The 22,500-nt window shown below is 42.2% G+C and overlaps 1 protein-coding gene and 1 long non-coding RNA gene across 4 annotated transcripts; both read right to left on the reverse strand.

Annotated features, from left to right (window-relative positions):
• Positions 1-13,612: 13,612 nt before the first annotated feature.
• On the reverse strand, positions 13,613-14,798 carry LOC117827054. Its single transcript, XR_004634138.1, has 2 exons — positions 14,708-14,798; positions 13,613-13,912 (listed from the first exon to the last, which is right to left on the reverse strand). It is a non-coding gene; the product is annotated as an uncharacterized LOC117827054 (long non-coding RNA).
• A 787-nt stretch (positions 14,799-15,585) lies between these two features.
• LOC117826262 lies at positions 15,586-19,220 on the reverse strand. 3 transcript variants are annotated; one of them, XM_034702199.1, is made up of 5 exons: positions 19,018-19,220; positions 17,929-18,897; positions 17,033-17,664; positions 15,947-16,925; positions 15,586-15,821 (listed from the first exon to the last, which is right to left on the reverse strand). In XM_034702199.1, exons 1-5 carry the CDS (start codon positions 19,033-19,035, stop codon positions 15,699-15,701), a joined length of 2,721 nt encoding a protein of 906 aa, XP_034558090.1. In that variant the 5' UTR covers positions 19,036-19,220; the 3' UTR covers positions 15,586-15,698. The 3 variants fall into 3 exon arrangements, with proteins under 3 accessions (XP_034558090.1, XP_034558092.1, XP_034558089.1); XM_034702201.1 differs by having other exon boundaries at positions 17,033-17,235; positions 17,665-18,897; positions 19,018-19,219; XM_034702198.1 differs by having other exon boundaries at positions 17,033-18,897.
• Positions 19,221-22,500: the final 3,280 nt, after the last annotated feature.

The following is a 22,500-nucleotide window of genomic DNA, read 5'->3' on the forward strand; positions in this document are numbered from 1 at the left end:
ATTATCCTGGCAGTGTAAAATACAACAACCCATAATAACAGTGATTCATTCTCAACAGCAAGAGGACAACCTGCACGTCATATCGAATTATTTCATGGATAGGAAACACATCCCCCCCCCCAGCCTGCTGACACCTTCAGTGTGGTCTCAGGCTGGTCTTGAGAGTGGGGAAATGGGAGCGTGCCTATGTTCCCACATTCTGGCATCTCTAAGCTCTGCTTCAGCCGAAACCCTATCCGATCAGCCTATTTAATTTTTTCATGTAATGATTGTGATTGTGACGATTTCTGCTGCTGCTGATCGAAATAAAATTACTCATTCATTCATTCAATCACTATAAAGTACTTCTAAAAAATCTTGTGGGAGGATAGGGCTTCAATTGAAGGGAAATGTAGGAACACAAGACCTAGTTCTGACAATTTCTGAAATGTGGGACTTTAGGGATGACCCTGGGGAAATAATGACAGTTAGCGGGCACAGATGTGAGAGCTACCAAGCGGCAACCTCCAGTCTCAAAATATGAAGCCCTTGCGGAAGTGTTATAAACTGCAATTCACTGAGTGTCCACTTGAGGCTGGCTGCAGAAACACCAGAAACCACATACACACCCATTCAAAGAAGACGATCTTTACAGCAGAAATAAACATGTTTACAGCCTGGTTCAAAAAACAGCTTGGGTCTACATAGTTAATTTGTCTATCAGCACAAACTATATGGGAGGTGAATTTTTCTAACTCGACTGTTCAGAAGATATTAAGATTACATGTTTTGCCCAAATAAGGACATGACTGACTTGACTGACAGGTGGAAACACAGCTGTTGGCTAGGAAGCTCAAACCCCGCCTCTTTACCTCACACTAAATTTGGTTGAGTTCAGCATTTCCAATATGGCTCCCACCGCCAATTGGCTTCAAAACAGCGCTCAGGAACAGATGGGTGACGTCACGGATACTACATCCATTATTTATACAGTCAATGGGAGCTACTGGACCCCAACCATCTCTGAGTGGGAAAAGTGGAGCAACATCCTCTTCTGTGATCCAGAGCTTGAGAGAACATCTCTAAGCTGCTGATCTCTACAAAGTCACTGAAACCCGGAGGGGTATAGAACGAAGCAAGTTCAACATATCCCAGATATCTTCTCCTGACCCGGCTTCACTGAACCTAACAAAGGAGATTGCGCTAAACTGTCACACAAAGCTGGCTATAACGGGGCGGAGCATGCACCATGTGACCAATCACAGACACCGACAGTCTGCCGTCAGCACATCCACATATTTTTCATATTAGAAAAATATGAAGAAGTTAAACACATAATCCAGATTGACTTCAACACAGCTGAGTTTGAAACATGAGGGAGGAACTGAGAGATCAGACAAAAACTGTTTGATACATCATTAGATATATCTGACTATAATAACTGTTTATTGATCATTAGATATATCTGATTATAATAACTCTGTTTATTCATCATTAGATATATCTGATTATAATAACTGTTTATTAATCATTAGATATATCTGACTATAATAACTCTGTTTATTCATCATTAGATATATCTGACTATAATAACTCTGTTTATTCATCATTAGATATATCTGACTATAATAACTGTTTATTCATCATTATATATATGAGTATAATAACTGTTTATTAATCATTAGATAGATCTGACTATAATAACTCTGTTTATTAATCATTAGATATATCTGACTATAATAACTCTGTTTATTAATCATTAGATATATCTGACTATAATAACTCTGTTTATTAATCATTAGATATATCTGACTATAATAACTGTTTATTAATCATTAGATATATCTGACTATAATAACTGTTTATTCATCATTAGATATATCTGACTATAATAACAGTTTATTCATCATTAGATATATCTGACTATAATAACTGTTTTTTAATCATTAGATATATCTGACTATAATAACTGTTTATTCATCATTAGATATATCTGACTATAATAACACTGTTTATTCATCATTAGATATATCTGACTATAATAACTGTTTATTCATCATTAGATATATCTGACTATAATAACTGTTTATTCATCATTAGATATATCTGACTATAATAACTCTGTTTATTGATCATTAGATATATCTGACTATAATAACTCTGTTTATTCATCATTAGATATATCTGACTATAATAACTCTGTTTATTCATCATTAGATATATCTGACTATAATAACTCTGTTTATTCATCATTATATATATGAGTATAATAACTGTTTATTAATCATTAGATAGATCTGACTATAATAACTCTGTTTATTGATCATTAGATAGATCTGACTATAATAACTGTTTATTGATCATTAGATATATCTGACTATAATAACTGTTTATTCATCATTAGATATATCTGACTATAATAACTGTTTATTCATTAGATATATCTGACTATAATAACTCTGTTTATTCATCATTAGATATATCTGACTATAATAACTCTGTTTATTCATCATTAGATATATCTGACTATAATAACTCTGTTTATTGATCATTAGATATATCTGACTATAATAACTCTTATTATTGATCATTAGATATATCTGACTATAATAACTCTTATTATTGATCATTAGATATATCTGACTAAAATAAATCTGTTTATTGATCATTAGATCTATCTGACTATAATAACTGTTTATTCATCATTATATATATATATGAGTATAATAACTGTTTATTCATCATTAGATATATCTGACTATAATAACTGTTTATTCATCATTAGATATATCTGACTATAATAACTGTTTATTGATATTAGATATATCTGACTATAATAACTCTGTTTATTCATCATTAGATATATCTGACTATAATAACTCTGTTTATTCATCATTAGATATATCTGACTATAATAACTGTTTATTAATCATTAGATATATCTGACTATAATAACTCTGTTTATTCATCATTAGATATATCTGACTATAATAACTGTTTATTAATCATTAGATATATCTGACTATAATAACTCTGTTTATTAATCATTAGATATATCTGACTATAATAACTCTGTTTATTAATCATTAGATATATCTGACTATAATAACTCTGTTTATTCATCATTAGATATATCTGACTATAATAACTCTGTTTATTAATCATTAGATATATCTGACTATAATAACTGTTTATTCATCATTAGATATATCTGACTATAATAACTGTTTATTCATCATTAGATATATCTGACTATAATAACTGTTTATTCCCTGACAGTGATCTCTCTCTCTGATTGAATCTTGTGTCATGTGTGACAGTTTTAGACGTAATATTTCAGCTGCAGTCCTGACGGTATCAAACTGAGCGCTGTGGTTAAAGGACTAATACAAATCAGAACATGATTCAAAGTGATAATCACGTGCAGTTTTATATTTAATGCAGTAAAACAGCTTCATCTGAATAATCTGACTTCAGATTCTGTTTAAGTATGATGTCAGCAGTGTTGTTTTTCGTCAACGATGACGATGACGAAATTATCTTGTTGACGCCCCTTTTTTTTCATGACGATAACGAGACGGTGATGAGCTAAACATGGCTCTCTGATGACTGAAACATGACGAGATGTGTGAGTTTTCGTTGACGAGACCAGACCAGATGAAAATGTAAGTAAGTGGTGTGTCAGATGTTAAAAATGCAGGACATTTCTGGCTTATGAACACGCTGAATATCAACATGTGGAGCAGGCTCATAAATAATCTCTGCAGACGCAGAGTCAGTGAAGACCCAGACAACGTGTGGATTTACTGCAACAGGACAACTGAACAGAATCATATTTTAGACTTGCAGTGTCCAGTTTTCTGTCTGCTGGTTCTTATTGAGAAAAATGAGCATGTTTACGTGGTCACGTGTCAGTCAGGAGCGCAACCGGGTCAGAATCAGTCCGGTGGCGGAGAGCAAAAATGACCTGTCACTCAGCTGCAGCCCCCAGCTGAGCGACTCCACTGTGAGCAGTCAGCTGATTCACATCCAAACATGCTTTAAACTTCAAACACTTGTTTGGCAGAAGTAGTTATGGTGAACGCTTACAAGACTGCAAGTCAAAGTATTTAGTAAGTTCACAACTGTAATTGAAGTAGATAAATAAACCATCTTTCATATTAATTCATGCTTCATTTGCCTTCATCTTAACATAAGCCCAGCCTATGAGAAAGATCAATTTGTGTATAACACATCTGATATTGTTTATTACAACAATGAACAATATCAGATTTGATATCCTTTCCAGTAATTAATTTGTGAAAAAGACTAATCCTTTTTTTTTTTTTTTTTACTAAAACTGATTAAAACTAGACTGACACATTTTGGAGTTTAGGTCGACTAAAACTGGACTAAAACTATCACATATAGAAATGACTAAAGGCTGATTTATACTTCTGCGTCGAATCGACGGCGTAGCCTACGCCGTAGGTCCGCGTAGCTCCCGTACCTACGCAGAGGCCTACGCACGTAGCTGACGTGCACCTCCTCCAAAATGTAACTACGCGTAGAGCCGACGCGGACCACAAGCTCTGTTATTGGTCCGCTCGACAGCTTTGTCTTTCCCGCATTCACAGCACTTCATTCATTCATTCAATCACTATAAAGTACTTGCAAAAAATCTTGTGGAAGGATAGGGCTTCAATTGAAGGGAAATGTAGGAACACAAGACCTAGTTTTGACAATTTCTGAAATGTGGGAGCGTAGGGATGACCCTGGGGAAATAATGACAGTTAGCGGGCACAGATGTGAGAGCAGCCTGAGGAGCTACCAAGCGGCAACCTCCAGTCTCAAAATATGAAGCCCTTGCGTAAGTGATATAAACTGCAATTCACTGAGTGTCCACTTGAGGCTGGCTGCAGAAACACCAGAAACCACATACACACCCATTCAAAGAAGACGACCCGGACATCGGCCACACATCGGCCGTGTATTTCATCTCCTCCTCTCTATTCTTCATGTAATCATGTCTGTATGATAAACAGCAACATGTATCAGCTGTAGATTAACAGAACACGCTCTGAATCTCTGTGGAAAAGGAAACAGAGATCGTAGAGGGACCGGAAGCAGGCGACCGGCTATCAGAGAGACCACACTGCCCTCAGGCGTTTAGGCGGAGAATTGCTGCGCGACACAGACACACCGACGCACAAATATGTGGGGCAAACTGGCACAGCGTTACGCACACATGGCTGCGGTCACTGTAAAGCTCATCATAACATCGCTTTACAACATGCCCGCAAAAGCTGGGCTTACAAGCATTACTACATGTTTTAGTCAATCAAACCAAGAGAACAAAATAATAATAATAAAACAACACAAATTCAAAGCAGTTCAGCACCACAGATAGCGACCGCATCATTCTGACACCCACTTTAACTTTTTCATATAATGAGAGCACAGTAGGTCACTGTATCAACAGATATACAGTTTAGTCAAATTGGCACAGCGGCCCACATGTTCACATACAAACAAAAAATCAATATGAAGTACTCGGCCTACTCACCACTGTTTGGACGAGCCTTAAGCTCCGCGGACTTGTCCACGATGCACTGTATGTCCATTTTCTTTGATCTGTCATTCTCAATAGATAACATGACATGTCCACTCAGTCTCTCCTGTCCCATCGTGCTCATCAAGGGGTTTTTAGTTAGTTTTAACTTGGAGAATGAGCGCTCACTGAGCTGCGCCAGGCAGCTCTGTGTAACTCCTCATCTCGTGCTTGCAGCAGTGTGTTGGGGTGAATTGACTCAAACATGTTCCCAGTTCCATTTAAGCTGGTGAATCTTTGGGACAGTTGCTGGATGATGATATCAGGCATTAAAAACGTTCACCTGAAAGTTGCTCCCTGGGACAGTGAGGCGACTGTCTTCATCCAAGTGACGCCTAACTTTTCTAGAGCAAGAGTGGCAGACTAAGCCTCATCAAATCGCTCTCTAAACTCCATCAAAACACTGATTGTGTTTTGGAATAGAGTAGATGCGTTTATTTTATTGGCAGATCTTCTGTTTTTTCTCACATCATTCACCTTTTCACAGATGGCCTCCAAAATCGTGTTTCTAATGCTGAGATGTCTCTGCTGGAGTTCACCGATGTGTTTATTTCCCTCCTCCACAAAGACCTCCAACTCCATGTCTTCAAACTTCATTTATCACTTAAGGCCACTCTGTTCTCTCAAACTCTCCATGGTGACAGCCGATAGCACACGCAAAATCCTCGTAAAATAGGGCGGTCTGCACCACTTTTGCACTCGTTATCATTTGTGCACGCAGTCTTAGTAGATCACCCGCAACACGCCCAGAAATAACACGTGCAAAATGATTATTTGCACACGCAAGTTAGCGCTCGTTATTTGGGATCTTAGTAGATCAGGCCCACAATTTTCAAAGAGGAGAAATTTGACTGGTTTATGTTTAAAGGTGAGTCAACGTCAAAGAGAAGAAGAGCTGAAGGAGGACAGAAATGTCAACATCAATATTCATGCTGAAGTCCTGTTGCCGCTCGTCTAACGTTGAACATGTTCAGTTTGATGCCGCTCCACATCAGGGTCCCGCTCACCCTGTTGGAATTCTACTTTGCATAACCATCTGATTGTTGTATATTATCCCCTCACTTATAAGGGTTAAAAGGTAGCATCAAGCTATTTGTACTCTGATGTAAAATATGTTCTTCAATCGACATATAAATCTGTGAATTTGAGTCGGCAACTTAGAAGTCAAAAAAACGTTTTGTATTGTAACAAATAAACATCTTTCTTTGTAGTTTTTTCTAAATTCAGTCTCAATAAATGTCCCTGATCACATTTTCAACACATTTCCTTTGGGTCCCCATGGCAACAAACATTTCTGCATCAAATCATTTCTCATCACTCCGGTCACCAGGCAGGCACGCTACTGGGTTCTCTCTCTCTCTCTCCCTCTCTCTCTCTCTCTCTCTCTCTCTCTCTCTCTCTCTCTCTCTTTGTGTGTGTCTGTGTGTGTATCTTTGCACATACTCAGTGCATGTAAGTGTGTGCACTGGCTGTGAGTGATGCTGACTGGATGAAGCGTTCTGGCTGTAGCTCTGACAGGCTCGGCCACACTGTAGAGTAATTGAGATCAGCGTTTCAGCATCCTTCAGAGGAGCATCAGGTGAGGACAGGAGGCTTTAATAGATCCAATCAGATGAGCCCAGAGTCCAACAGCTGAGGCCTCGGAGGCTCGTGCAGTCAGGACTGACAGGTGGTGCTGGCTGCGGTGAATCAGGAGCAGAATGGAAATGTCCTGATTGGTTCTGACTGTGCTGCCCTCATATCAGAGGTGTCACAACTTCACCTTCAGCACGTTGATTTGTGAGATGTTTTCATGCGAGCACTAGCTGGACATGCACATGGATGTCTCTTTGGGTAGAGTGCGTGCAGTCTGAGGCTGTCAGGGTCAGCAGCTATCAGGGAATTACAATGAGGACTTTGTCATGTTCTCACCACAGTGAGAGGAAACATGAGGATGTGTGAGAGGTGCTGCTCTGCTGAGAGGAGTTCTAGTACACTCCGTTCTGCCCTGCATAAGAAAGAAAGAAACACATGGATCTGAAAAAACATAGGATGGTTGTTATTGACTGAATATTTCTGATCAATCAATCTTTATTGGTATAGCACCAAATCACAACAAACTCTATCTCAAGACGCTTTAACAAACAGAGCAGGTCCAGACCACTCTATGTCAAATTCTGACCCCACCTTAATCCACCATGAGCATTGCACCTCTCAGTATTTAGCTAGTTACAGCGGAGAGGACAAACTTCCTTTAACAGGCAGAAACCTCGAGCAGAACCAGACTCATGTTAGACAGACATCTGCCTCAACCGAGTTGGGTCTGGAGAGAGGGATAGAGGAGAATAAGAGAGAGAGGGAGCGGTGATAGTGATGAGACGAGTAGTAGTAGCTGTTGCTGCTGGAGTCTGGAACGTCCACAGCAGGAGGACGTCTACGGCAGCTCAGAGGAACCTACGAGACAAGGGAGCTCAGGGACTCCAGAAAGGTCTATGGTTAGTAACTTTAATGGGACAGGGAGAGTTAAAGTAGAGGCTGATTTATACTTCTGCAGCAGTGATCGACGCGGACAAGAGCGCCACATACTTGTGCGTCGATGTGTCCGTGTCGCGCAGCAATTCCCCGACGAAACACTTGAGGGCAGTGTGGTCTCTCTGATAGCCGGTTGCCTGCTTCCGGCCCCGCTACGATCTCTGTTTACTTTTCCACAGAGATTCAGAGCGTGTTCTGTTAATCTACAGCTGATACATGTTGCTGTTTATCATACAGACATGATTACATGAAGAATAGAGAGGAGGAGATGAAATACACGGACGATGTGTGGCCGATGTGTGGCCGATGTGTGGCCGATGTGTGGCCGATGTGTGGCCGATGTGTGGCCGATGTGTGGCCGATGTGTGGCCGATGTGTGGCCGATGTGTGGCCGATGTGTGGCCGATGTGTGGCCGATGTGTGGCCGATGTCCAGGATCCCAGAAGTGCTGTAAATGCAGGAAATACAAGCCGCCAAGCAGACCAATCACAGGGCTTGCGGCCCGCATCGATTCTACGGGTAGTCATATTGGAGGAGGTGCACGTCAGCTATGTGCGTAAGCCTCACCGTAGATATGGGGGCTACACAGACCCCCCAGCGTAGGCTACACCGTCGATTCAACACAGAAGTATAAATCAGCCTTAAGTGTTCGGGGGGGTTGGGGAGAAGGGGGGGGGGGATAGGATCCCAGTGTGTCAGTGTGTCAGTTCCCCCGGCAGTCTAAGCCTATAGCAGCATAACTAAGAGCTGGTCCAAGCCTGATCCAGCTCTAACTATAAGCTTTATCAAAAAGGAAAGTTTGAAGCCTACTCTTAAAAGTAGAGAGGGCGTCTGCCTCCCGGACCCTGAACAAAACTAAATCAGAGCATCAGTGATTTTGTCCAGAACAATGCAGTTTTCATTGTTCATCCATGCCCACATTTTCTGAGAACGTAATGATTGAGTCAGCAGAAATCAGCTGTGCTGCGGACCAACAAAAACCTGGTTCAGAAGAGACTCAGTGGTAGAGCGGGTCTACTTCTAATTGGTTGGTCTAAAAGGTTGTCAGTTTGATACCTTGGGCCGAGTGCAGCAGCTGAGTTACGTTAGACTAAACTAAGACCGACTCTTTGACCTGAACTTACATCAGTAGCACCACTCCTGACGATGACCGGTCATAGCTACACTTGGTCTTATCATCCGTCAGTGAGAGCTGCAAAGTAACACACTTCTTTCCACTCTTTTTTCCAATCTGCAGAAGGCATGGATAACAACCCGAAAGAACAAATACTGATAGTGAAACATGGAAACTCATAGTTATATGAAGACTATGAACACATACTCACAACAACAATGAAGACCAACACAAACAAACAGTCACTTTCAACAGGGACACTCAGGAGGTCTGTCACTAAAGCTGTCCTTATAAAGCAGATTGATCATTGACTTGGAGAGACTTTCCTCACTCTCACAGGACTGAACAGCATGGACAGCTCACAGCTGACAGCCTCATTAAGTCTACATGAAACCTGAGAGCCATCAGCACCTGTAGGAAGGGAAAGTACTGTGTTAATACAACATGGACTGTAGTCCAGGGGTGAACTTACTGGACAGCAGGAACACTAAACCAGCTCCAAGTCTGATGACGTCTTAACACACTTTCTCTCTGGCTGTTATTTTTCCTGTCATGTGACCTTAATGAGAACGACTAGTCTGACTTTACAGACTTATACCTGCCTAGGTGTAAAAGTTACAACCAGGTGTAACACAGACAGAGCTGAAGAACTCTGAAGAACTCTGAAGAACTCAGAACTGGTGCACAGGGCTTCACTTTAGGTGGTAACTTTCAGCTGTGAGTCAGACGTAAGGTTATACCCAGGCGTACGCCCAGCTGGTGCGCTCGGTAGTCTTCATGTTCGATCAAGCGGCTACCTCTGGCCCGCGAGAATTGAAGCCGATGTGGAAGTTTTATAAACTTCAGTTCACTGAGGATCCACTTGAGGCTGGTTTCGGAAGTACCGGAAACTGCATACACTCAAATTCAAAGAAGCCGATCTTTACAGCAGAAATCTACATGTTTACAGCCTGGTTCAAAAAATGAGTGTAGTCTGGATAGCTCATTTCTCCGTCGGCACACTGTACGGGGTGAATTTTTTCATAGCGCGGCAATTTTGAAGCTATTAAAGGTGACATATCATGCAAAATGGACTTTTTAATGGTTCTCTACCTGAAATATGTGTCCCTGTCTACAAACCCCCCGAAAATGAAAAGAATCCATTCTGCCCCTGTTCTGATTTCTCCACCTTTCTGTAAATGTGTGTGAAACGAGCCGTTTCAGTTTTCAGTGTTTTTCATACGTCACAACAATATCCGGTCTGTAACAGGAAGTCAGAGCTCGGAGCTTGTTCAGCCCATAGACTGTATAAAATACAACTCAACCCCTCCTCTGTTTTTCATTCCCTGCACACACGTGTGCTAACAAGGAGCTTAGGAGGCGAGTTGTAGGCTGTCTTAATAAACACAAAGGTCGGTTTTAATCCCCACGTCTGCAGATTTGAAGATCTAGTGGATGATTTTTATTTTTCATGGAAAAGTGCTAGCACTAGTTAGCATAGCTACATGTTTGTAGCTGAGTACCAAGACACACGTCGACATACTGACAAATAAAACAACAAGAAACACTAAATCTGTGACCAATGGTTCAGAAAGGTCCTGCTGCAGGCGCCTCTCCGTCAGGATCAGATTCTGGATCAGATTCAGAGGGTTGAAGTAACGCGGGTCTGTGAGCAGCCGTGTATATTCAGCCAACATGTAAACATTAGATCAACATGCTGGAGAGCTGAGGCCACACCCACTTCCTGAGGGGGCGTGGTCAGAGGGAAAACAGACTGTTCTGAGGAGGGCTGGAAAAGAGGGTTTTTCAGGCATGCCAAAATCTGATTTCAAAGTGTTTTTTTGAGCATAAACTTTAAAGACATGTTTTGGGGACCTCTTAGACCAATATATATTGATGAAATAGAGCGGAATATGTCACCTTTAAGATTACGAGTCTTCCAATGAGAGGCACAGCTGACTTGATTGACAGGCGGGAACACTGCAGCTGTGAATAGGAGGCTCAATGCCCCACTCTTTACATCACAATCGCTCGACAGCAGCAATATGGCTGTCGTCGACGATTGGCCTCAAAACAGCGCTTCAGAAACAAATGGATGACGTCACGGAGACTACGCCCATATTTTATACAGTCTATGTGTTGGATACATTTTTGGTGGAAGTCTAAACTTCAAACTGACAAAGACACAATGTTTTTTCTGTTATTTGGACAGAATTTATTTATTTATTTATTTAAGGCCACCTCCTGGTATTGTATTGGAAATCTCATTTAGATTGACATGAAATACTCTGTGTGTGAGGGGAAAATACCACTTCAAAAGAAAGGCCTCTCAGAGCTGGAGATTGACACCATAACCACAGAGGTAGAGAGAACACAATTGTTGTTTAGCAGCCTGAAAAGAGGCATTAAAGGAGTCAGAAATAACACGTCTGGAGTAAAATCTCTGCAGCAGTCAGCAGAGCGGGTGTGGAAAACCAAACTCCAGTTGAGGTTTGAATATTTCATTTATATGTGTCTTTAAACCTTTATTTATTCACTTTTGATATGCTTATTTAAAGCCTGTGGTAACCCAAAGCAACAAAAACATTATACCTATGATATCTATAGTCACATGTACATACTATTATATCTATTTATTACCCGGCTCTCTTACTGATCTTCCGGTTGTGTAAGATGCTTGATTCTAATTGGTCCAAAACCCCTTGACGACGGTTATTAACTTTCACTAACATGAGCCACACCAGAGACAAACTGATCACACGTCATGTCAAATCAATCCACAGAAAAGAGTTCAGACACATTTAGCTTCTGCTTGTTGGACCAATGTAAACTACTCCAGCAGTAACTTGTCAACACCGCTAGCAGACCAGCTAACGTTAGCTTAGTAATAATGTCTGTTTTCGCAGTCTGACTCTTTTATCCTGACAGTCTGGTGATAAAGTGTTCTTAGGTAAATTAAGGAGAAGGTTCATATTTAGTGTTGAGGCTTGATGGTGAACTTTAACACGTCTGTATGAACGGAATCCGTTATGTCACTACGCTCTTTTTTGCCCTCCAGGCTTCTGTAGTGGTCACGTGACTGAAAACTATGAATGGCTAAACAACCCGGGGCAAGTTCATATGTAAAAGTTTATTCAAAAAGCTACGTTTTGATAGATTGGCACTATGATTGAGCAATCAATAAACAGACGTCACCATAACTTTACATTTTTAATAACGCACAGTGGCAAATTAAGGTTTATATGATACCAGGACATTAATGACATCGCCCAAAGTGTCGGAGCTAGAGTGATTGCATCCCCTGTAAAATGAAAAATGGTCCTCTTCACAAATTCAAAAGCTAACATTACACACTTAAGATGTGGGAAATGTGATTGATAATTAAATGAAGTTAGCACAATCACCATTCCCAGTGCTACAAGTTTAAAGCTAACTTAAAGTTATTGTTAGCCTTAACACGAGCTAGCAAACTGACATTTAACCTCTAATGAGGTAAAACATAACTTAAGCTATCATGCAAGGTGAGTCTTTTGTTATAAAGCCTTATTTACCGCCTTTGAAATGTCTGTCAGAATTTTTTATTACAATATTTAGGAAAGATGACGTTAGCCAAAGTGTGTATTCACTGTTATTTTGCCACTGTACGTTTTAAAAATGTGAAGTAATGGTGTCTTCCGTTTATTGACTGCTGAATCATAGTGCCAATCTACCAAAACGGAGCTTTGGGAATAAACTTTTTCATATAACCATTCCTTGGGTTGTTGAGCTGTAGCGGAGCCCGGCAGCCGCTGATACAGAGGAGGACAGCAGAGCAGATCAGCACTTCGTTTTCTGATTTCTGATTGGTTAACCTCTAACACCCACAGGAGTGTCTCCATAAGAGATATGGCATGGCTCCTTTTTGTGACTGGCTCCAAATCAGCACTTCATTAGGTCATCCAGCAGCTCAAAAATGGCATTGCTGGATAGACGATATGTCTCTACTATTTTTATTTCTGACAAATGTCCAAATATGTTGACATGTGCACGGAGGATTCTCTCTCTCCGTCGTCTGTCATCACACCTATGCCTCCTTCTCGCCACAGTGACCTCAGCCATGTGTGCGTAACGCTGTGCCAGTTTGCACCTGCCTTTCAAACGTGCTAAATATAGACTTAAAAACACCGCCCGCTATCTGCTTCAGGTTTGATAAATCACATTGCGTGTGCTAAATGATTCCATTTGCATCTCCTCCTCCCAGTATTTTGCACATTCTGATAATCTGCGAGGTTAGTGCCTCAGCTTTGCGCGCTTTCAAGTTTGCACGTGCTTATATACACGCAAACCTTTAGTAGATTGGGATGATTGGTTGAGGAAGAATTCAAATATTGACCCTGCACCATTTTTGCAGTAATGAGTGAGACCCATTCAACACCAAATTTAGGGTCCTGCACCAGTAGTCGTTATGCAAAATCGTGGTCTTTATTACTGAAAAAAAGGTCGTCACCAGGTGTCAGAAGATCGGGCAGAGGGACAGAAATGGCAGGCAGAGGGGTCAAAACGAAGAACCAGAACTGGGCAATACACAGGGGTCGATACTGAGAATAACTGCTGGAACACTACAAAACGTAAGTTGATCTGGCACCGAGTGAGAGGACACAAAGAGAATATATAGTGGCAGGGAGTGCAGGTAACCAGACACAGGTGAAACACATTAGGGAGGGGCCAGGTGATCACACAGGAGGGAAACAGGACGGGAACTGAAAAAGAGGGAGAGACACGTTAACAAAATAAAACAGGAAACGAGACCAGAATGACACAATAGGGAACATGACAGACAGCCATAACAGTACCCTCCCCCCCTAAGGGCAGTCACCGGACGGCCCAGGATCCTCAGGGTGGCGTCAGAGGAAGTCAGTGATCAGGTCGGGGTCCATAATATTACTCGAGGAGACCCAGGAGCGCTCCTCAGGTCCGTAGCCCTCCCAATCCCCCAGCTACTGAAACCCCCGGCCTCGACGTCTGCGGGCAAGCAGTCTTTTAACTGTGTAAACTGGGCCTCCATCGATCAACCGGGGAGGAGGTGGAGGCTTGGAGGCTGGGACGAGGGGACCGGTCTTGACTGGTTTGATTCTGCTCACATGAAAGGTGGGGTGAATTCTCATGGGGCGAGGAAGCCTCAGCCGGACGGCTGCCGGATTCACCACCTTTGAGACTGGGAACGGGCCTACAAAGCGTGGAGCCAGCTTTCTGCATTTCATCTGGAGAGGAAGGTCCCGAGCAGAGAGCCAGACCCTCTGGCCTGGCCGGTACGTTGGTGCGGGAGTTCTTCGGCGGTCTGCGGCCCTCTTGTATGTGGCAGACGACCGCAGCAGGGTCTGACGGGCTCGGAGCCATGAATGCCGGCAACGTCGAACCAGGGCTAGGGCTGAGGGAACACTAACTTCCTTTTCCAGGGCTGGGAACAGAGGGGGTTGGTATCCAAAAACACACTGGAAGGGGGACAGACCGGCAGAGGAACAAGGTAACGTGCTGTGTGCATACTCAATTCATACCAGGTTATTCATCCAGGATGTGGGCCGATGAGAGGCGAGGCACCTCAAACGTAAGTTGATCTGGCACCGAGTGAGAGGACACAAAGAGAATGTTAGAGCCATAGAGTTATTTGAGTGTGTGCGTGCCTTTAATTGTCATGCTGCATGTAAGTGGTGCTGCCAAGTGGGAGCTACTGAGCATGTGCGAGGCAATGTGTGCTTTCATTTGAGCAGGACAAGGAGCACCATATTTTTCTAACCGTAGCTTTGTTTGGTTTGTATAGTTTTGTCGCTTTTGTAAATATATAAGTTAATAGCGACGAGAGAAGTGATTTTGTTTGTCTATAATTTTAATAAATTCTCGGTTTGTTTAATTTTATACGGCATTCATTTCCTTTTTTAGTAAACCTATTTTACAACGCACGAGTCAGAAAGATCACGTCCTGCAGAAGTGGCAAAGAAGGTTTTTTCTAAAAGTTGCCACTACAGAGAATATATAGTGGCAGGGAGTGCAGGTAACCAGACACAGGTGAAACACATTAGGGAGGGGCCAGGTGATCACACATGAGGGAAACAGGACAGGAACTGAAAAAGAGGGAGAGACACGTTAACAAAATAAAACAGGAAACGAGACCAGAATGACACAATAGGGAACTTGACAGACAACCATAACACTTATATGTTTTAATGTACGTATACATATAAATAAATTTAACATATAAATAAAATGTAATATATAATAAAGGATATAATAAATTGAATATATGAAAAAGGATATAATAAATTGAATATATAATAAAGGATATTTTATTATCATATCTTATTATCTTATCAGTGGTACAGTAGAGCGAGACCTAAACTTACAACCTCTAAATAGATCACCGTATGACAAACTGAAGTTTATTTTTAGGTTTTTATTTGTTTTTTGTTTGTTCTTTTTTTTATGTTGTTTTTCTTTGTGTTGTTATGTATGGGGTTTTATCTATGCATTATAGACTGTGGGGGTTAAGTTCTAGGGGGGTTCGTTTTCAGTGCAACAGCAGCACAGCAGTCGCATCCAGCAGCAGCAGCAGCAGCAGCAGCGTTTGGTCTTTTCCTGTCCATTGTTGTCTTTGTTCTTCTTTTTGTCCTCATTCTATAAAAGAGAAAACAAAACATTAGTACAAAAGTCAAGGATCAAAGTTGAGTGGTGAACACAATCATGACAGTAAGAAGTTGTGCATAAGTCTAAGACAACATGTTAAGGAAACAGATGCGTACCTTTCTGAAGATGCAGCAGAGGAAGCTCCAGAAGCTCTTCTTCTTCTTCTTAGACTCTGAATCTGAGACGCCGGCAGTGATTTCACTGACACCAGAATCACTGATCTGAGACTTAGTGGGAGACTTCTCATCGTCGGTCTTATCAGGGTCCTCAAGGACCAGATGATCCTGGGGAATTGGTTTGGTAACAAACACAGGTGAGATGACACTTGGGTGGTCTTGGTGAGTCATTTCCTCGTCCTCACTGATGTCTACTATCTCCAGTGGTATAGATTTCATTTTGCTGGGGGGCAGATCAGTGGTAGCTCCAGATAGTTCAGCTCTGGCGGAAGTATCAGCTGCATCCAAGTCTGGACTGGTATAAGGATGGACCCTTCCCCTGTGCGATGCAGAGAAACATCTCTCCCATTGGTTAGCCCACGTCTGTACTGTTGGTTTCTCTTTGGATTCCTCAGCTGAACATTTTGTCAGAACCTTTCTTTTGATGGACGTGACTCGGCCTGTAAGAAAGGACCTCATTGTTGCAATCACTCCTGCCAAAGTCTTCCTGCCTGCTTCGTCTTTTGGCACACGGCAGCTAGCAGGAACAGGAGTGCCGGTGAAGTCTTCATCCAATGGGGCTTGGATCAGCGTGTGCAGTGCAGAGGTCACCTCCCGGACAACATCTCCCACGATGGCCTGACTGAACTCAGATGAAATCCTCACATGGGTGTCCACACCGACGACGTCATGGAGAGCCTGGCTGAAGGACTTTTCAAAACTGCCCTGAATCTTGTCGTTGAAGTTCTCTGTGAGACGTGTGGAGGACGTTTGGCTCTTCGGGGTGAGGACGTCAGAGGTGGTGGAGCTTTGATGGATTGACTGGTAGACAATCTTGATGACGGAGTTTGTGATGAAATTCAGCACATCTATACACAGGACAACGAGCAGCTCCTTCACACCCTCATTGTAAACTCCCTCGCTTACTTCTCTCCACTGCCTGCAAATACAAAACAGAACGTCTATACAGAAGCTCCAGCACACAGATGACATTTATCTATTCAAATATCCTTCAGTTAACACAATGAATGATCTTAAATAACTTACTCTTCACTGAGACTCTGGAAGAACCTCTCCAGGATAGCAGAGATCTCTGAGGATTCAAAGACTAGCTGCTGGTTCTCTGAAGCTACAGCTGGCTCCTCCTCTTTTCCTGGGGATCTTTCAGGGGTAGGGGATTTGTCCTTGCTAACTTCCTCTTCCTCTAAAGTCTCCTGTAAATCTTTAGGACTCTCATCTGTTGGTTGGATTTCTGATGGAGTGACTTCAACCATCATTTTCTTGCCAAAGCAGGCCTTCCAAGTCATCTTTGCTCTTTTGCAGAGTGATTTGCGAGCTGGTTTCTTGGTTTTGTTGTCAGAGTCAGTGTTGTTCAGAGCACTGATGGACTCAGGACACTGAAGGATCTTCATACTGTCTTCAGCCACTTGCAGGACGAGCAGTTTGGCCTCCTCAGTGACCGGTGAGTCTGCAGATGAACTAGTGGCGGTTGGAGGCAGACTCCTGATTTCCTCTTTCAGCAGAGTTTCTGAATCCAGAGGGCTCTCTGTCGGCTGTCCACCAGCTTCAATCTCTAAATGCTCTTCTTCACATTTGTAGGGTAAGACCTGAATGATCCTGTTCCATGAACTGAAGGGTTCCTCCTGTAAATCTTTAGGGCTCTCATCCGTTGGTTGGATTTCTGATGGAGTGACTTCATCCATCTCTTTTGGTGATGGCATCAAGCACAGAGACAGTTCTGCAGATGAACTAGTGGCGGTTGGAGGCAGACTCCTGATTTCCTCTTTTAGCAGAGTTTCTGAATCCAGAGGGCTCTCTGTCGGCTGTCCACCAGCTTCAATCTCTAAATGCTCTTCTTCACATTTGTAGACCTGAATGATCCTGTTCCATGGACTGAAGGGGTCCTCCTGTAAATCTTTAGGACTCTCATTCGTTGGTTGGATTTCTGATGGAGTGACTTCATCAATCTCTTCTGGTGATGGCATCAAGCACAGGGACAGTTCTTCCTCCTCCTTAGCTCCTTCCAGAGAAGAAGAGTCTGGGTCTTGTTTGTGTGAACCTTCATCCCTGTTGATTTTTTTGCTTGTTTTCTTGCCAAAGCCGGCCTTCCATGTCATCTGTGCTCTTTTGAAGAGTGATTTGCGAGCTGGTTTCTTGTTTTTGTTGTCAGAGTCAGTGTTGTTCAGAGCACTGACGGACTCAGGACACTGCAGGATCTCCACACTGTCCTGGACTGTCTGCGGTATGAGCAGTTTGACCTCCTCAGTGACCGGTGAACATCTATCACTAGTCTGGGAGCTGCTGCCTGCCTGGTCAGAGGTTGATGTCTCCTCTTTGGCTCTTTGGCTCTCCAGTTGAATGCCCTCATCCACCTGGTTTGGTGATGGGATGGGGCAGGTAGAGGACTGAGATGGGAAGCTCCTCAACTCTTCCTCTGCTTTTGTTTCCTCCTCAGCTCGCTCTGAAGTAGAGTCGAGTTCTTCTCTTTCATCCTCAGCGGTCCTCACACCTTCCTCCTTGCTCTTCGTACTAAAACATTTCTTCCAGGCCGTCTTGACTTTTTTAAAGAAAGACTTGTCACCTGTGTTTTCTGCGGTGGTGCTTTCTGTTGAAGGGTTGCAGGGAGTGATGGTCTCCTTGATTTCTGCAACCTCTCCAAGATGCTCAGCAAACACTCGCCGCATGTTGAAAAACTTTTTGATCCGTTCTTTGTCCTGTTGGGTGAGATCATCAGCTAAATAATAATCCTCGTCATCCTCAGGTGTCTTTCTCTCTCCTGTCTCCCAGCTGTGGATGTACAGCTTCTGCTCACTGAGGTTAGCAGCAGTGAGCTCCAGGAGTTCTGAGACCACGTTGTTGGAGTACTCGTCCATGGTCTCAGTTTCTCTCTCCAGTGGACTTGAAGTTAAAACCTGAAATAGAAACACATATTTTAAACATTGCAACATTTCATTAAATATAAACTGTAAATAAATATTTCAACATTTAAACAAACTCAAAGCTGATGCTTGAAGTTTATTGAACCAACTTACCTGTCTCTGTTCAGACATCTTCTGATGAGTAGCTTTGACTTGTTGGATCTCTTGAGTTAACTGAAATCTGTGTTCAGGTTGGCTCTCTGTAATCTCTCTCTCTCTTGATTAGATGTGTGCAGTTTGTGCAGCCGCTCAGGTCAGTTTGAGAGAGTCCTAAGACTATGAGGTCATAGAGCTCTGTGACATCATAGTATCACATGAAAAAAAAGTAAATGCACTACACCACTGCCATGGTAATTTCTGTGTCGGCACGGTAACAAGCTCCGCCCTACAGCGTAGCGTCACAAGACACTGTGTGTCCTTTGAAGTTTCTTTCTACAGCAGCTGTCAATCAAAGGAAACAGGAAGTAAAACCCCGTTTCTTAACCTCTAATAACTAACAAAAAAGAAGTGTGACTGCAGCCTCATTCAAATGAATGGGGGAGACAGAGTTTTTGACAAATGCTGCAGCCAGCCACCAGGGGGCAGACGCTTTGGGCTAGACCATAGACTGTAAAAAATATGGACGTAGGATCCGTGACGTCACCCATCTGTTTCTGAAGAGCTGTTTTGAGACCAATCGGCTGCGGCAGCCATATTGCTTCTGTCGAGCCAGTGTGACGTAAAGAGGCGGGCTTTGAGCCTCCTAGCCAACAGCTGCAGTGTTCCTGCAGGCAGCTGTGCCTCTCATTGGAAGACTAGTAATCTCAATATCTTCTAAATTACCGAATTAGAAAAAAATTCACCCCCCTCACAGTGAGAGGACATCGAGAAATTAGCTATTCAGACTACACTCATCTTTTGTACCAGGCTGTAAACATGTTTATTAATGCTGCAAAGATCGTCTTTTCCCCATTCATGTGTATGTGACTTCCGGTACTTCCGGAGCCAGCCTCAAGCGGATCCTCAATGAACTGCAGCTTTTAACACTTCCACATTGGACTCATATTTTTAGACCGGAGGTTGCCGCTTGGGCTAGACCCGCCAGAGCACGAGATCTCATGAGACTGTAGCCTCAGGGGAGCGAAAGTAAACAAAAAGGCAGCGAAGGTTTCTGTCTTTCTCCATATAGACGGAAATATACCTGTAAACATTAATGTAATCCAAAAAGGGTAAGTAGCCGCATCATATTAAGTTATGTTTAAGTTTGCAGGGCAAGGCTGAGAATTAATGATACGGTGTTCCTGACGATTTTTAAAAGATTGAGAGAACGTGCTGAGTGTTTGATTTCTGCCACGCTGAGGGAAAGCCTGAGCAGCAGCACAGCGTGAGTGGTCCTTCATACTTTTAAGGACAAGAGTCAAAATACACTGATTTAAATGCTGTTTTTACAATGTTTGTATTCTGTATTTCTCTGTCTATATTTAGAGGGGAGATAGCTGAGTTGACATCCAGGTGTGTGTGTGTGTGTGTACTGTATGTGAGTTCAGTTCAATGAAATGTATTTTATATTCAAGTAAACTGTTTGCACTGTTAGAGCTGTATTTGCACAGTTTTGAATATAAGTGCACAGTGAATTCATAATTAAGTTATCCACTTAAGGTTGAGATGAATGAATATCTTTGTGGCTTAAGAAATGTATTAATGATAATTTGATTTTGTGTTTTCTCTGTTTAAAAAAGAGCCACTACTGTTGTCTTTAGTGTTCAGACATTTGTCAAACCAGAAATGTACAGATGTAGGTTTAGTTACCTGGAGTGCATGGTTTGAAACATTCTCCTGGAACAGAAGTGAGATAGGCATTAACTATTGTTAAAACTGGGACTTTCTACAGTTCTCATCTTAAAGGATAAATAATGTCCTTGTGTTTTAATAAGTCCAGTCTGGGATTAAAGACCCACATAAAATGTATTCTGTGTCTGTTCCTGTCATTTTATGACCAGGACACATATATACATAGAAGAATGACAACAAGCTGTGATCTTCATGGTGGATGTGCAGACAGGGACACACGAGCACAGCGGTGCAAAGAGCAGAGAGACAGCTATACAGACAGATTACAGGCAGTACATGATTAGCAAACAAGCTAACAGCTAAGACAACACTGAGGGGAGCTGGCTGAGACGTCGGGGGGGGCGGTCTGAGCAAGAGTGGAGTAGTTTTGTTGAACATGTGTGCACGTGACTCAGTGTTTCTTTTCTGATTGGTTACATATTTATGTCATCAGAAATCTCCAAGTTAACCCCGCCTTCTTTATCCTAGCGTTAGAACGGTATCAAAAACTTGACTGAGAATATTTCAAAAAATGGATTACAGTTTAGTCCTAATATTTTAAGTAAGGGCTAATGTATGGTTAGCAGATTATTTTTCCCATAACAACCTGCTAACCATACATTACCCCGCTTATTACCCAGCTACTAACTTAAAATACAAACAGGTTGTTAAAAACATTGATTAAAGATTATTTTATTGATTTAAATGATTTATGTTTACAGTTGTAGAAATAGTCCCAGTGATTCCACGTCAGTGACTGTTCCATGGTGATGGATTTACAGGCTATCAGAGAGACCACACTGCCCTCGTGTGTTTCGGCAGAGAATTGCTGCATGACACGGACAGTTCGGTGCAGAAGTATGCAGTGACTTTACTTTAACTCTCCCTGTCCCATTAAAGTTACTAACCATAGACCTTTCTGGAGTCCCTGAGCTCCCTTGTCTCGTAGGTTCCTCTGAGCTGCCGTAGACGTCCTCCTGCTGGGGACATTCCAGACTCCAGCTGATACGGACATGCTGGACTCCAGTGGCAACAGCAACTACTACTCATCTCATCACTATCACCGCTCCCTCTCTCTCTTACTCCCCTCTATCCCTCTTTCCAGACCCAACTCGGTCGAGGCAGATGTCTGTCTAACATGAGTCTGGTTCTGCTCGAGGTTTCTGCCTGTTAAAGGAAGTTTGTCCTCTCCGCTGTAACTAGCTAAATACTGTGAGGTGGAATGCTCATGGTGGATTAAGGTGGGGTCAGACTGAGTCTTATCCTGTCTTGGTGTTGGGTCTCTGTTCATAATTTGACATAGAGTGGTCTAGACCTGCTCTGTTTGTAAAAGAGTCTTGAGATGACGTTTGTTGTGATTTGGTGCTATACAAATACAGATTGATTGATTGATATTATAGCCTGTGTTTGAGATAAGAAAGTAATCTGTTACAGTTCTGTGATTTATTTTTGGATGTAATGCATTAGTTCTGCAATTAAGTTATTACAATACATCCTTACTTTTTCAGAAAAGTAATCCACTACTGACAAAAAATAACTTGTCACCAAAAACAGACACTCTCTGAAGCATTTACTCTGTTTCTGTTGATCTCCTTTGTCCTGGCAGGTAGCTGTGTACCAGAGGAAGGTAAACCTCCAGTTGTGCTCAAGCTAACTTGAATAGAGCTTGAATTAAAAATATTCCCATTAGTAGTTAGAGGTTTGGGGTTAAAGAGACAAGAACAACATCACAGTGAATGTAGCTGTGTCTTGAGGACAGGAGCTCATCAGCTGCTAAGAACTCCTCCT

This window comes from Notolabrus celidotus, chromosome 15 (genome assembly GCF_009762535.1).
Source record: "Notolabrus celidotus isolate fNotCel1 chromosome 15, fNotCel1.pri, whole genome shotgun sequence".
Classification (NCBI taxonomy): Eukaryota; Metazoa; Chordata; class Actinopteri; order Labriformes; family Labridae; genus Notolabrus; species Notolabrus celidotus.